This window comes from Microplitis demolitor, chromosome 6 (assembly GCF_026212275.2).
Source record: "Microplitis demolitor isolate Queensland-Clemson2020A chromosome 6, iyMicDemo2.1a, whole genome shotgun sequence".
NCBI lineage: Eukaryota > Metazoa > Arthropoda > Insecta > Hymenoptera > Braconidae > Microplitis > Microplitis demolitor.
This window is the reverse complement of record NC_068550.1, coordinates 5415057-5432693: the sequence shown is the minus strand read 5'-3', so window position 1 is coordinate 5432693 and position 17637 is coordinate 5415057. Positions and strand designations below refer to the sequence as shown.

At 26.5% G+C, this 17637-nt stretch overlaps 1 protein-coding gene across 4 annotated transcripts in view; it reads left to right on the top strand.

Moving 5' to 3' along the window:
- LOC103577599 (uncharacterized) overlaps nucleotides 1–15388 on the top strand; it is an 83657-nt gene extending 68269 nt beyond the window's left edge. For 2 of the 4 annotated variants that reach the window (XM_008558310.2, XM_008558309.2), the window contains 2 exons: nucleotides 9177–9369; nucleotides 10341–11011. In XM_008558310.2, the coding sequence (XP_008556532.1) occupies nucleotides 9177–9369; nucleotides 10341–10666 (519 nt within the window). In that variant the 3' untranslated portion in view covers nucleotides 10667–11011. Of the gene's footprint in view, nucleotides 1–9176; nucleotides 9370–10340; nucleotides 11012–13108 lie in introns of those variants that run through there. The other 2 variants (XM_008558311.2, XM_008558313.2) reach the window with 2 other exon arrangements.
- The last annotated feature ends 2249 nt before the right edge of the window (nucleotides 15389–17637 follow it).

The following is a 17637-nucleotide window of genomic DNA, read 5'->3' as shown; positions in this document are numbered from 1 at the left end:
TATAAATCCAAGCTATCGCAGTATTAAGCTCATCGAAGCTTGTTGAGGATCTTTGAGCATCATTTGAGACTCATTGAGGCTTTTTGAACAACATTTGAGGCTCAAAATGCTATTTTTAGTCAGTGAGGCTGGATTGAGGCTTACTTGGGTTCGATGAGGCTAGATATTGTGACCCGGGTATAGTTACTATTCCCATAAGTACAGTAATTATTACCATTCGATATATTCAAACAATGCGCAAATGTCTATATGTGTTTTTAGGTACGTTCGTACACAAACATTCTGACTTTTGTCTGAATTGTCCGATTTAGATCTTAAATGCTGCATTCAAATGAGCTTTGCAATTTCGCTTGAAAACAAATTTTTTTTTAACTCTTTTGAAACATAAGCTAAAAGTAAAAGAACCAGAATCTTCAATTTAAAAAAAAGTGCATTAAAATCTCAGCGTTCCCATTTTACGACTCTTTTCTGTATATACATATAAGTTTTTCTTTTAAGTACACTTTATATCTGTATGTAAAGTATATTCTTTTACAGAAATAAATGGAAACAGATAATAATGAATCGTTAATCAAAATTTCCATTTCAGCAAACTCGCTTTACGATAGTAATAAGATTAGAGGCAGTTATGAGAATTCAGTTCCAAATTATCTTTCAAATCCCCGATTTTATTTTTTTATTAAGAAAACCTTAAAAACGATAAGCATTTTGCTTAAAATATTCCTTAATATCTATAAACCATCGGAATATAAATTACTGTAAAAGACAATATATAAGCCATTACACAGTATAAGATATAAGTAATTTTATTTAAACTTTTGTAAATGTCGAAAATTTTCTTAAGATATTAATATCGATTATAGTAATGTAGACTGATATATAAAGATGCCACATGAAGAAGAAAACAAATTTAGGTTAAGTTCTTTCATTTCGTCTAGAGCTTCAAAGTATTTTTTTTTTTTATGAACTGATATGGAAAGTAACTTTTAAAGTTATATACTTGTACATACACAGCTTATCCCGAGACATCGATTATGATATACATATATAGTCTTTGTATAACTATTACCTTTGAAGATCGATTAACCATCAACTTTTTCCAACTGTGAGACAATCAATTCTAATATATTCAGCACAGTTTTTTCATACTATGATGAATAATTACTAGCTGGCTTTTTATGCAAAAGAATATATCATTGTTGAAAATATTATTTATGAAATTATTATTTTTTTCTGAAAAAAAAATATTTTTTTTTTTTCGGTGCGTATTGTAGTGTAAAATCCGCACTAAAAAAAAATTCATTATCATAAAAAAAGACGGAGAAAATTCAATAGAACTATTACGTATACCACGATCGATCAAGTTCAAGTATAACTCTCATTTACTTGATCTTTTGAGAGCAAGATAACATTTTATCAAATCGGAAAAGAATCTTTTATGTAAGAAGATTAAAATATATATACACTGTGAAAAATTTCCAAAAAATTTTACTATGGGCGCATTGCAACACCGGACCATAAGAAAACTGGTACAAAATTTACAAGTGTCCCATAGTAAATGGCATGCGCAGACGACACGATTGGGACCTATGCGCATACGTTTACTATGGGACACTTGTAAATTTTGTACCAGTTTTCTTATGGTCCGGGGTTACAATGCACCCATAGTAAAAATTAATAGAAATTTTTCAGTGTATAAATAAAAGTGCACGGTTGTGGTAACTAGAAAGGGATGGGAATGAAAAAATAGTCACCTTAACTAATATTTCTATTTTCTTGAACTATATCGTAGTGCCTGAAACTATCTAAAAGTAGTAGTTTTAACTAAGCATTTGTTTTGTTGTACTAACCATTTAATATTATTCGTCAGAACTTATACTTCAGCAGAATCACAAATGTTTCAGCAGTTGTACGATTATAATTTCATTAATCTAACATCATTTAAGTCGTCAACGAATATAATTAAGGATTTTTCTTCATTATTTTTTTGTAATAAGAATAGAATTTTTACTTAGTTACGTTCGCTATTGTCATTGTTCGTTGAACTATAACAGTTAAAACAACTATAATATCATCGTACATTTTACAACTATATATTAGTTATCTGAACTGAGAGTAATAGTGGCTTCATTGAACTATGTTTTTCATAGTTAAGAAAACCAGTTTTTTTCTCTTAGTGTGTTTATATTAAATTAGTAATTTTTTCTATTCTTAAAAAAAAAATTTCGACTTACTCGTTAGTAATATTCGAATCCTAACTAAAAATTTCCATTTCGATTTCGATGAAAACTAAAAGTATAATTGGATTAAAAAGTTTCAAAATTTTAACGATACGAATCAAAAAGGTATAAATATAAATTTCATATCTAAATGTCCCTGTAACTTGAAAATTTAAAGGAACATATTAAATTCACATTCGAAATAATATAACTGTGGTTTATATAATTGTTCAGGAAAATTGACATCAAATTTATATGTAAAAATATAGAACTTTTTTGTTTTTTGTAAAAAAAAAAAAAAAAAAAAAAGATATCATTATAACTTTCTACTTTTAACCTCTTTCGTTGAAAACTCAATAGCTTTTACCCTAAATTCACATATTCGTGTTGTATCGTAATGAAAAAGACACAAATAATTATGATATAACGAACAATGGCTTTATTAAATAATAGAAAGGGGACAAATTAATATCCTGATCAAATTAAATATGTCATTTGTGTACACGTAAAAGTAGGGCTGAAATATTGATAATAATCACAGCGCCCTGAAAGAAATACAATTTTAAATCCAAAAATAGGACCTATAATAAAAAATAATTTGCCGTAATGAATAATTAGACCCTTACTGAAAAATTACTACACTCCAAATAAATTTTCCATTAACTATTACTATCCCCAATGTTAATTTAACAATTGGAACATAGATATTGTTCGCTACATATGTTTACAGCGATATATTACTGTAGGCTTGAACTGGCTACATGAATCTGAGATTATAACAATGAGTATATTTAAACGCAAAAGCGGTAGAATCGCTTCCGGGTCTTTATAATAATGAAGCTATTATGCTCCACGAATAATAGGTAACTTATTCCACTTGTTACGCAACCGACTATTATCAGTAAAATGAAATAAACTCTAAAAATGAATTAGTGAAGTTTACTGCGAATTAGAAAATACGTACTGGGAACCAGCTATAAGTATACCACTGGTTGAATTACTGATATATTTGTTATAGCTAGAAAAATAATAAACGTCCACCGATTCGTAGTGAATCCTAATTCATTTTTAGAGAGGTTCTATAAAATTGACAAAATCCTTCTTTGTATTTAGACAATAAATGCCTGCAATATTTTATTTACGATTCAATAATTTTTTATTATCGCAGTCCACATTCCGGGCATGAGTTCGAATTCCATTTTTGACACCAAATTTTAATAGCCAATAACCTATAATTAATAAATTACTTGTATCAGAATCCAAACTCACTTAAATTAGAAATAAGATCACCGTAAGTACAGCGGTAAAAAAGGCAAAGAATATGTTTATTGAAATATAAGATGCACGCGGTTTAAAAGTCCATATTTGACAGATTAACTCAAGACGCACTTCTATTCAATAAAAAGAGGGCACTTGTTTTCTAGATATTCAAATATTTAAAATCAGTTTCCCTTGGGTCACATGTAATCGTTGGAAAATTTCTTAACCACGACCGATAATTTTCTTTTTTTAAAAAATTTCAATTTTCGTTGCCAAAAATTAAAAATTGAACAATCGTTCGAAGATAAAATTTATTAAAATATTAGATATTATAATTAAAAATATGTATTTTACAAAAAAAAATTATGTGTAAATTTTGAATTGAAAAATAATTTAATTTAATTTTAGAAAATCTTACATAATGAAAATTTGTAAAATAGGTAATTTCTAATTTGATTTATTTTGTGTTCGAAGTAATTACCAAAATATATCGATTATTTAATATATACTCAAAATATGGTTATCTGTATGAAATGTATTTTTTGAGGTTATTAAAAATTAACTCATCTGCATAATTAAACTGAACTAGGGACAAATAAACATTAAATTTTGGTCAATGAGTACTATTAATTAGTAAGTGGTTTGAATTCGTTATCCATGACACTCGGGACTAATGAACAAACTTCACCAGATATGCGTGTCAAGCACAGAATTAAACCTCTACATAAATTTGTTATGTATGTCAAACCACATATTTATACTCTATCTTCAAAATTTTAACATATTGTCTATAAAATGATAATTTGTTCATTAAACTTGTTTATTGACCTCAGAACTATCATTAACAAAAGCCTATTGTTAAATATAGTCATCAATATTTGGCGCATATTCGTTAATGTTTGTCCTCAATAGTATTAATATTTCAAACATTCTATATACGTCCATTGTCGGTAAACCTTCAGATAATATTATTGAATTTCTCTGGATCGATTAAGTAATAGGTGCATAGCAAACTTTGTTCCATAATTTTGTTCTCCATCAGATTTAGTTGAAAACTTTGTTTGAATTTAGCGAAAATATAGGTGAATATTTTAGAAGTAATGAGCTAACTACAAACTCTGAATCACGAGAAGATAATCCTGGAAATCTGTAAAATACTCAAATGAATTTTAGGTTAAATTTAAATTTTTCAGTTTTCCTAGGTAGTGATACTAAATATTATGGAAAGTATGTTAATAATATTAAAAATTTTAATCTAAGGAAAATTTGAACTTTGTACAAATTATAAATTTCTTTTTTGAAATCAATCAATTTTCAATTTTGAAAAAATTAAGTGATAGGATTGATGCTTTTTTTTCCTTATTCTTTTTATATTTTCCATTCTGAAAATGGAAGATGAAGAAAAGTGATATTTTTCAAAAAAATTTTAGATGGTTCGAAAATGATAAAAAAATTATACTAAAAAACAATTTTTTTGTAACAATTCTATGAAATTTTTAATCTTTACAATTTATTTAAAATATCCCAATAACGCACATAACAACACATTTTTGGAAAACCTAAAAGTGAATGCCTCCAACGCTCATTTTATATTTTGAATTCGTTTCTTCTAGTAAACTGTTGTCGACATGAAACAAAAATAATGTTTTTCCGTTTACTCGGTTCATGTTTATGACGTTCATTGAAACACAATAACGCCAACAGCAATGAACAGAAACAATTGTAGACAAAGATAGATAGACGAAAATTATATGCACAGTTTTGTGTTAATAACATAAAGTCAACTTTAACGGCAACACTACATTTTAATAAGCTTCTGTTCTTATTAAAAATACAAAAAAAAAAAAAAAATAATAACTAACTAGATTTATTTATAATTATTATTTTTTATTGTGCAACCGAACGTGGTTAGATACATTTACATGCAGTGGCTAACCGTCAACTAGACAATAATGAATTCAAAGTTAGCTTTGACCTGTACAATTAATGTTAATCAATATATATTTGACCATCATACGATTAGATCTTTCATTTTCAGTGAACTTGCCCTGGAATATTTTAAGCCCGCGGTTTGGTGTCAAAATTTTCAATTGCCGGTTTGAAAGTTACACGACTGTGAAACTGTAAAGTCCTTGGGGACAATTTTCACACAAAAAATTTTTTAGTGTATACATTGTTTCACTTTATGTTAGTATTTGAACAGTTGGAATTGGTTTAAACCCTCATGTCGGTAAAACATATTATGTACAGCGAGAGTAGTTATTTTCCTGATGCTAAGCATAACGGGGCGCGCGAAATTGGACAGCAAAATAATGACACTTATTTGTGCGAAGTTGACATAATGTTTGATTACTTCTAAGTTCAAAAAATACCTGTGTCACATATGCAGATTAGTTGCTTTCAAATTTAAGAAAAATTCATTGAAATATAGAGTACTTGAGCCAGTAAATGAATACTCATATTCAAGGGTTTGGAAAATTATATGAATTTTTCAAAATTTACTATCGAATAATAATAATATATTTTTATTCGGTTGCAGTAAGAATATGAATAAATTTAAAATAATTTTATACTAGTCGTGCGTAAAACAGTGTCAGTCACCCCGGCGACTAGACCATGACATCAGCATTTTTGTAAACAGATCGTTTTTCTCTGGAATTCTGTAAGGGTTGAAAGTGACCTCTAATAACGATGATTTGAATAATAATAATTATATTATTTATGATCTTGCAATTTTAAAGAATGCAATTTTATTGTTTCATCCAACATCTAAGTTTTGAATTATTCATTTTCTTTGAACTCTATTTCGCAGTTTATTGTAAACTGTATTTGCCCGGCGTGACTTGTATAAAACTATCGTGGTTTCGATTATATGTCCATTCGCAGTAGAAATACGATGTGGACATGGACAATATTTTTTCGACGGAAACACATATATTTGTGTATATATTATATATTTATTTATTAATGCTAGATAAATCAAACACTAGGTCAATAAATAATTTTATTATATATATATATATATATATATATATATATATATATATATATATATATATATAAATATTGTATAGTATTTCAATACCATAAATGTTTTTTTTAGTATATTGATATTCTTAAGAGAATTATCAAACTTTTTGTAAAGATTTTACAGTACAAGTTCTGTTAAGAACTTTATTGGACTTGGCAAACTTGAACGCAGCCATTATCTATATTAATAAAACTGAGTATCACGAAAATGGAACATTGCTCATATTATGACTGCGTTTGTGCCAGCAGAGATTTTATCTTATTTCTATCACCTTTTCTGAGAATGCACTGAAAAAAAAAAAATTTGTTATCTTAACAAATGTCGAGATTGCGCAGTTAGTTGTTAAGATAACAAATCCATCTTGGTCAACACAACGAAGTAATATTTGTTATGGTAAGTAAAGTGAAAATGCCGTTATAACAAATGGCATGTGTTGAGCTAAATATTAAACAAGATTTTATAAAGATTTCTTGACTCGAGAAAATTTTACTTCATCTAATATATTATCGCGTCGCAATATAATCTCTTGAGTCAAGAAAATCACTTCCTCAAGGCGCCCGCTTTTAACTATACACTTATAGACATATTGGTATGATTTTCAAAATAAATAGCGTTTAATATTTTAGGCATAATTTACAAACACAATTTATGTCCGAAATCCAAAACTCGTGATTAATTCTTAATGATATTGTTCACCTAATTAAAGCACAAAATTCTATGCGCATTCAAAAAATTTTTCCTCAATACATATCATTTTTTACAACGGCAACTTTGTTATTTTAGCAAATTTTTTTTTTTCAGTGTGCGATATATATGACAGTATAAACTTATCTGAGTCGACTACATGCTACCCGATCGGATAATATGATTGACAAAGCGCACGAAAGCGCGAACAGTAATATTAAATATATCTCATGAGTCATGATCCATGACTAAGGAAAAAAAATTCTAGTATCTATTATCTAACTAATAAATAAATAAATAGAATGAATAGAATATTACAGGATTATCTTTGTAATCTTGTATGAATGAAATAAAAAAATTATTTTGTTACTTGTAGATAAAAACTGATGTACATCATCGTTAAGCGGTTGTTAAAGACACCATTATTTTAAAACTAAAACAATTTAATTTACTTTTGTAGTAATAGATTAATCCTCTTCAGATAAAAGTAATCAGTAATCACTTATAAAGGATTAGATCCACATGATAGCGTAATCCGGTGTTACGATACCGTAAGAGCAATGGGAACATGAGTACGAATGACACTAAAGCAACAGAGATAGTACGAAGTAATAAATTCACAAGGTAGAAAACGCCATCTCGTACCAAACTCCGCTGCATATCATGGGAATCCCGTCCTTCCCTAGGGGAACATCAGATTGCGTTTTGGTATAGTCGAAGAATGAGCAGACATAAAATCAAGTTATATTACAAGACATTTCTCTACTGTCATCTACATTTTGCAATAAATCGTGTTACAATTCTTGTCTTTATTTGAAATAATACTAGAATATAGAATCATACTATAAAGAGATTGTTAATGCAACTTTTTTTAACTTCCCGCCATAAAAATTTGAAAATTTTCAAAAAAAGACAATTATTGGTTTTGGTCTTATTTTCGAAAATTGAGTTTGTATCAGATCTCGATGTTTTGAGGTCTTAGAAAGCTATTCTATTTCTGGATAGGCATCCACCCACGTGTGGATGTGTGTGTGTGTGCTTTTTTTGCCCAAAGATATCTTTGGAACGAATCAACCGATTTATATGAGCTTTGCGGTAATTGAAAGGGCTCACCAATACTTAGAACTCAATAGATTTTGGAGTCAATAGGTCAAGTAGATTACAAATTATGCAAAAAATAAAAATTAGAAAAAAAATTGTTTCAAGTTTTTTGTTGTGGCTCATAAATCGCTCGACCGATTTGTTTATACAATTATCAAAATCAAGCCTCAACAAGCTCTTTTGATTGCCGCAGAGCTCTAGCAAATCGATTGATTTTTCTCAAAGTTACCGAAAGACGAAATTGACTTTTTTTTAGCGAAATAGTGTTTTTTTTGCAATCTAACCGTTTTCTGACCGCGAAGAGCTCAAAAGTTCATCAATAATGAAATTTTCGTTCGGAAACAGCGGGAAGTTTGGAGGTTAGCCCACAAAGTCAACCATTTTTTAGATTTTTTTTTATCCACAGAAGTCTGCATTAAAAATTTTAATTAATATTATAAATTAAATCATTAAAGTGACTATAAACCATCTTAGATATGAAGCTTTCTTTCATATAAGTTTTTATTAAAGTCCTTTGTCTTCATAAAAGATAGAAAAAAAAAATACTGAAAAGTATTATGAAGTGATGCCAGTGAATAGTAACCTCAAAATAGCGCAGATAACAGCTTTTTTTTTTTTTGTAAAGTAAAACGAATAATGTCGAAAAGTACCATTAATGGATAAAAGAAAGCAATGAACTAAAAATAGTTGCATGAATAATTTATAATAGAATAACTCTGCGATCTAGCTCACGTTAATATTAATGATTTACTATCTTTGAATAATTTATTATTTATTATTATTTTTTTTTTTTTGTTTTCCCTCATTTTATACCTTATAAACCCATGAATATTGTTGTCAACCATCAAATCATGTATCATTTTTTTTTTTTTTTGTTTTAGCCTGAAAACTGTATAGCTACTTATGAACCACAGGCTTATTGTGTCGTTTATTCAACAACAGATGAAGAATCACTCAAAGTAGCAGAGCAAGTTCTTCAGATACTTTGGAGAAGTGACCTCGTATCTGCCAGAGCAGTAATTTTAGTTGGGAATAAAGTTGACCTCGTTCGGAGCCGTTCAGTTGCTACTGAAAGTACGTAAATTTTATAATTAAATTTGTTTTTCACATTTAAATTATATTTTTTATTGTCTGTTTAATTGGAGCCATTTCATTTAAGCTGAGATAATATTTCATTTAAATTTAAATTAATTCAAATAACTTTTTTTTTTTTTTTAATTGTCTTATTCTGTTATTATAATTTTTTTCTTATATAAATATACATACATACATATATATATATATATATATATATATATATATATATATATATATATATGTATTTCTTTGAATAGTTTAGAAAAATTCTAAATTTTTATTTTATAAAATTAATTAAATGCAAGTGATAAGGGAAAGGTGAACGGAACGGGTTCAATACGGGAATAACTAAATTTTATACATTTGAATACGATGAATCGACTTTTGTTTACTTAAATTGTAAGTAATCAAACAAATTTTCTAGTTGTTATCGAAAATATAAAATTTTCCCGGGCGGACAAAACGGGACCAGAAGAAAATTAAAAAAAAAATTTTTTTTTCTTTTACTTAAAAAAACGACTATAATGAAATTGTTTGTATCGAATCTACGTGAAAAAAAAAATTTGCGATACTGTTAGTGAACGAAGATACCGAAAAAACAAAATTATTGAAGATAAATAACTTGCTGAGTGAACGCGGAGTAAATCCGGAATGAATTCGGACTGAATGCGGAGCGGTTTAAAAAATGATTTCTTAAATCCCAAGAAATCTTTTTAAATGTTAAGAAACCCTTATCAGCGCCTTGATATATATATTAGACCCAGAAAATTCGTGTATGTTTGAGTATTCAAACTTTTTCATTAGCCAACAGAGTAACGAAAAAACTTGGAAGTTAGTATTCTATAAAAAGTTATATCTTTATTCAAAGTATACTAATTAAACCTAAACTGAGATAAATATAAATGAATAAATTAATTAATTAACTGAGTTTGATAAGTTGATTAGAAACGGTGAATAAATGTTTACAGAAGGTAAATCCATGGCAATATCATACGATTGCAAGTTCATTGAGACTTCTGTAGGTATAAACCACAACGTAGATGAGCTGCTTGTTGGATTGCTGACGCAAATACGTTTGAAACTCGAAAATCCCGAGAGAACACGGGATCTCTTTCGCAAGAGATCGAGGAAAAACCGCAGCAGATCACCTTTGGGTTCATGTTCAGAGAACAACTCACCCAAGAAATATCGTGGCAGTCGCACAAGTGCTAGTCTCAAAGTACGCAGTTTACTTGGTAAAGTTTGGGCGAGAGATAGTAAATCTAAAAGCTGCGAAAATCTTCATGTTTTATAAAATACTTTCTCACTTATTTTTGACCAATTAAAGGATACAGATTCATTTTTATTTTTAATTTAATTTGTTTATTTTTTTTTTATAACTAAGACTGAATTGAAATTTTAAGAAATGAAATATTTAACTTGTGACTCGTTTTTTTTTTAACTTAAATTTTTTATTGCTCGTAAAATTAAAAGTTAAATATTTAATAGTATTTTTTTTTACTCTTGGAAATTTACCTTTGAGATTAAAATATAAAATGTCATTGTCTAAATCATCTAGAGAATTTTTTATAGTCAATTTTTAAAGAAAATATTCACTCGGGCCAACTTTATTTCAAGGAAAATGGAAAAACTACTGGAACAAAACTGAATGAAACAAACAAATAAATATATATATATATATATATATATATATATATATATATATATATATATATATATATATATATATATATACACTTGTATCTTTTTAAACTACACATAGAAACAGTTATTTTTTTTATTTACTTACAATTTGTGAAAGAGATTTATTTTATTTTCCATACAAAAAAAATTTCACTATAAAATAATACATGAGACACAATTTTAAAAAAATGTTTAATAATAAAGGTAAAGTTCTATATTTACCAAAAACAAATAAATAAAACAAATGTAAAAAATCAATTTTAACAGATAAAATAATTGCAATGAATTTTTTTGAAATCCACGTAAATCGTATAACGAAAAAAAGTGTTCACCGAAACGAGCTTAGTTTTTAATTAACTCTGGAAATTACTTCTTGAGATAAAAAAAATTAATGGTAATACAAAAGAACATGATAATGAAGAATCAAGAATAAAAAAAAACGAGACATGAGTTAAAAGTATAAAAGTTGATTAGGTGTGTATATTTAAAAAAATTTTAATGATGGCAATTGGATAAGTAATTTTAATAAAAAAATTTCAAATTTAAAACGAGAAATTTGAAAAAAAAAAAAATTAAATGAAATAAATAATAATTTTTCGTGTTTTTAAATCCGAATCATTCCCAATACGCTTGAATTAACGTGATCAATTTACATTAATTAAGCAATTAACAAACCAATTACGCAATATATTTAATATAATTTTAATATAATAATAATAATCTATAAAAATAATAATAATAATAATAATAATAATAATAATAATAATAATAATAATGATATCTATCCAATCCAAACTGTGTGCAAATATTAACTAACAAAATATCGAATTTTACAGATATATATATATATACATGCATATATATATATATATATGTATATATATAATTTTATGTGAAAAAAAGTCACAGAATACCAAAGGAAATAAAAGATTTACTATCAAGAATTATTTACCATATATATGAATTTACATAATTTTTTACATTAAATTTTTGTACGTATTGCGAAAAAGAAAATAAATATATAACTATAAATAATAATATAAATAATTAAAAGAGAAAAATTATAAACCCATAAGAAGTCGCTTTGATAAGAATGAATAAAAAAAAAATGTGAGTAGTGAAGAAGTTACTTATGGTGATGTGAAAAGAAGTAAAAAAATTTTATTTTATTTGAAGTATATAAGACGGATGTATCGAAGTAAAAGTAATAGATTTTATAGTTGATTGAAGGCTCATGGGAAAAAGAAAATGTGTCAAGAGGCGGAGAATTTGAGCTTGATACTTTCAATGTTGATTCAGGAATAAATTTTCTTAACTCGAGATAAATTGAGTCTTGATTTACGAATCTAGAATTTCATGTTACAAAATAATCTGGCTTGAAGTCAAAGTTGAAGTAAAACGTTTTTATATTTAAAATATAATTTTCTAAATTAGTTGTAATCAATTAAATTTTTTGGAGTAGAGATTCATGTACTTAAGATGAAAAATAATTTTCCCGCGAAAATTTGAAAATTCTTAAGTTAACGTTATTTTAATTCAAGCATAAAAATTACTCTTGAAAAATACTTTAAGTGTATGTACCACAGCAAAATGTTTGTTATGCCAGTAGTAAATTATACAGAAAAAAATTAACCCGATTAAGCGGTAGCGGGGGTGGGGGATATGTTTGCCCTCTTTATTCAGCTACGGCCTTCATTACCCAAACGAAAATGTAATTTTAAATCATAAAACAACTTTGAGTTAATTTAAAATTTTTAAAATATTAGGGAGACCGATTTTGCTCTTCTCCTTTATTTCTCAAGCAAATATAAACCCAGACTTGACCCACTTGCGACAGCATAAACAAATATTGTTATTAATAAATTTTATTAAATTTTATTCAAGTACTTTTGATTATTTCTGATCTGAAAATTTTCCGCTTGACCGATTTTTTATTGCCCGTGAGCTTTTTAATAAATAAATGCATAGAATAATTGAAAAACAATTACGTCACTAAAGTCCATTAGATAATTAATAATTTGACTATAATAATAATAATTAAATTTAATTACAGAAAATTTTTTGACCTAGTGATTTATAAGTCTCCGAATCTTATTTAATAAAATGAAAAAGTAATAACTCAATTACCATATTCGAGTAATAATAATAATAATAATTACGCACCATAAATCGCACGAGGACGGAATAACGATAATTATAAATTGTCTATTTAATAAACGTCTGAACACTGTAATAAACAAGGTAAAAAAATTTATATATTGTGAAATATATTTATCTTAGAATATGACGTCGATGTAGACTCTTAAAATGAATATGAAAATTTAGTGTCCTCCTGTTCGAGTGTTTTATTGTCCACTCGTCTCCTAAAAAGTGTCTTCAATGTAATATTGTATTAACATTTATTTATTTTGCATCAATATTTTAAAATAATTGATGTAAGTATTGAATATCCAGTAATTGATTTTTTAAAAATATAAATAAATAATAATACTGAATTTACATCTCTTAGTTAGTGGAATAAGTAAATGGTAGAGAACACTGTAAAAAATGGTGTTAAAACGAACGGTGTTAAAATGAATTCACGGTCAGACTTAGTGGTGTTAAAACGGTGTACAAAAGGAGTAAATTAACTGCACTCGGCGTATGAGTGTTTTAAAATCTACAGAACAGAACTTTTGATCATTTATCTAATTAATTTTTTATTTTAACTCTGATATTTTTTATGAGGTAATAACTGATTTAAAGATGATAAATTAATCATTGACACTTTTTTTTTCCTGCTAATTTAGTTTACAAAGAGACTTGGAAAGTAAGACACTTGGGTTCAAAAAATAACTTAAATTTGGCTTTTTTGACTTAAATTTCGGTTAACCAAGCCAAAACCTAGTCAAATTTGATTTTTTTGACTTAAATGGATACCAAGTAGTTCAGGTTAGCCAAAAGCAATTCGGAAATTAATCGGAAACACATTTGATTTTGGTTCCGTAACAAATTGCCCTCGGACAAAATAATCTCGACTAAATAACGACAAAATAACTTAGAACAAAATAACCTGAAAAAAAAAAATAACTTTGTTATTAAATAACCTGAACGACATTCCCTGATTGAAAGAAACGATTCAAAATGATTAGAAACGATTCGATTCTACTACTGTATTCGCTCTGAGTGAAGCCATGGTAGGGGAAATCAAATTGACTGAAACGTTTGCAGTGGTTACTTTCGGAGTTACGGGAGGCTATGATTACTGAAATTGTAAGCAAGCACACGTGAAAGTATTTATTTTGTTATTATTTAATTATTTATTTTTCATTTTGATTTTTTCCTTAGTATCATATTTTGACTTTGATATGAATTTCAAACAACTTAACCTAAATGCTTACTGCAATCTTTTTTATTTTTTATCATTATACTTACTTATTGATGGTCCGTTTAGCTAAAAAACAAAACTGCAATTACTATAAAACTGTCACATATTTTTTACAACTTTTTTTTTTACTATTATTTATAATATTTATTTATTTTTATGTTTCTTGCTATTGACATACGTATAAAAACATACTCTGACAGCCTCCCGTAGTTCATATTTTGTCTGGCGCTGCAGTCACACTCATAGCGAATAGAAATACATTCACCATTGAATAAATCGTTTTCTTTAGTCATGGTTAACCTTCAAATACAAGGCAGAATATTCATAATTTTTTCAGGTTATTTTATAATAAAGTTATTTTTTTCAGGTTATTTTGTCCCAGGATAACTGGACGCTGCACCTTGAATCAACTTTGACTTGCTTTTGGCAAACTTGACTTTCTTAGTATCCATTCAGGTCCAAAAAGTCAAATCTTACTTATTTTCGTTTTAGTTGACAAATATAAATCGAAAAAGTCGAACCTATGTTATTTTTGAACAGGTTATCTCTCATATTTTATACAATAACATAAGCATGTAATAATCGACAAACATTTTTTGAATTTCTCAAAAATTAGTAAACCTGTCTTATACTAATTTTTGAAACCATAAATTATTTTTGCTGTATTCGAAATCCAATTCGACTGTTTATGCTCCAAAAATATAACAAATTTTTTTAACACTGTTTAACACCAAAAAATTTTAACACCATTGCCGGTTTTATTTTAACCCCGTTTACGGGCGTTAATTCATGACCGCGCTAGCGTAGACTTACACCAATTTTTTTTACAGTGTATTAAATTAAAAAATTGATGTTTGTAAATAACATAATATGCCATGCTCACTATTGATATATTTAATTAAAATATTTTATTATTGATTGTATGAATTATTACTAATTAATTGATAATCCATTACGAATGTTTTATTTGCATATAAATATATAATAGTTATTAATGTATCTCTGATTACTTTGCAAATTAATATTTTATATATATATAAATAATATTAAGTAATGATTTATTTATTATTGATGTCATTGTTGATATTTAATATTTTATTTGTACAATTTAATAAAATCAGCCAAAAGTATTGATATATTTTAATGAGCATCGCGTATATATGATAAAACATTTATTTTAAATAAATAATATATTTAAAATACGAATAAATGTCATAATCAAAATGTAATATTGTAATTATAGATAAGTTTAGCGCTATAACTGCAAAAAAAAAAAATTAATAAAGTAAACAAATAATTTAAAAATAATATGATTAATAATTTGTGAAAATCCGTCGAAATTTTTTGCTAATAAATAATCTCTAGTAATTTTACTCTATGTCCATTTAATTATTCGTAATATTTTACGTCATTGTATTGTAATGATAGAATTTGAATACTCACTAAAATAATTATATTAGCGTCAAATGTGAAAAAAAAATCAATAAAAAAATGGAGTAATAAATCGTGTATAATACACATTTTTAAAAATTGACAAGCAATTCAAAACATAAAAGCTTTTGACCAACGTTTAAATGAATAATAGTTATAATCATAAATTTAAATAAATGTAATATATAGTCAATAATTAATAGTTAGTCCTAACGGACAAGTGTGTCATGGTGGAACAATTTAAATCATTTAAATAAATAAAAATAAAAAATATATATATTGTCCGTAAGGAAATGGTGAGTGGATCAAATAGATAATATAAGTTTCAATGATCGGCATGGAGGACGATTGTTTTGACAATCGTAAGTCGATTCATTTTTCGAAAACCTTTTCCACTTAAAAATAAATTAAAAATTAATAATGATTAACCACATCTCGAAATGGGTTTTTTTCATACATTATTGTTGTGTAATAACGATTTATTGATTAAAACATTTGTCACAATTACTGTTAAAAATGCACTAAGAGAAAAATTACATCTAGAAATACTGCATTTTATTCCCTCAAGAAATTATGCTATTAAAAATTTTCAATTTACTATATTTTTAGTTTGAAATTTTGAAGATTTTATTCAAAATTATTTCCTTAATTGAAAAATTTCACGGTTAGCTCAAAATAAGCTGATTTTTTTTTTTCGGAATCGTGTAGAAAAATCTCAACTTTTTCATTAAGAATATAATATTGTGTGACAAGGTATGAAACAAAACGATTTTAGACCAGGATGAAGTTGGGCCTGTAAAAATTAAGCTTGAACAAAATTATTGATACTATCTAATGGAATTTAAATAACATTCGTAAAAATATCGTTGTTCCTCCTTAAAAAATAATAACAAAAAAAAGTGCCCATTAATAAATTTTTTTTCTTTAATAAATAAATTAATTTCGAATTTATGAGGTTTTATGATTCATAAAACATGGCCACAAATAACGATGTACGAAATAAAAAATAACTACCCTCGTTAGTATATAATAATGTTAATCATAAGATTTGAAATAAGAATAACAATAATGATTGTAATAATAAGGATAATAATTGTATGAACTCCATAAATTATTTGATTAAATGGAGTTAATTTTTTGTAGTTTCAAGTATATGTTCAAATAAACTCATCGTTTTATAAATAAATATATATATAAAAAAATCCAGAATAAAAAACTAAAAACTAAGCGTTTTCTTTTTTCCAAACTTTGCTATTAAAACAAAATAAAATTCCTGTGTTCGTAATATAAACAGTTAAATTTTATTCGTAGAGTTTAATTTAGTTTTTGTGATTCCTGATAAAGGTAAGTGAAAAAGTAGTTTAATAATAACAGAGTATATATTTAAAATAAACTTTGTTGAAGTAAAACTATTTTAAATGCATAATTACCCCTTTTTTTTTTTTTTCATTAAAAATATAAATTGTTCTTGCGCACTTCAAACACGAAGTGCTGGGTGTATTTTACTCGCACAAAAAAAAACATGAGATGCATTCATTTTTAATCTTCTATACTTTTTAATGCTGCGCTTAAATGATAAAAAAAATTACTCATATCAACAGAACACGTTAATAAACAAACGTGATATTGATGAGAATCCTATTGTTTGGATAATTATATATAAATATTCAATTAAAACAAAAATATGTATTGCTATTACCCGCCTAAAACAAATACTATATAAAATATATACATGTGTGAAAATTATGTATTATTATATGAAAATTTTTTATGTAAAATTCTAT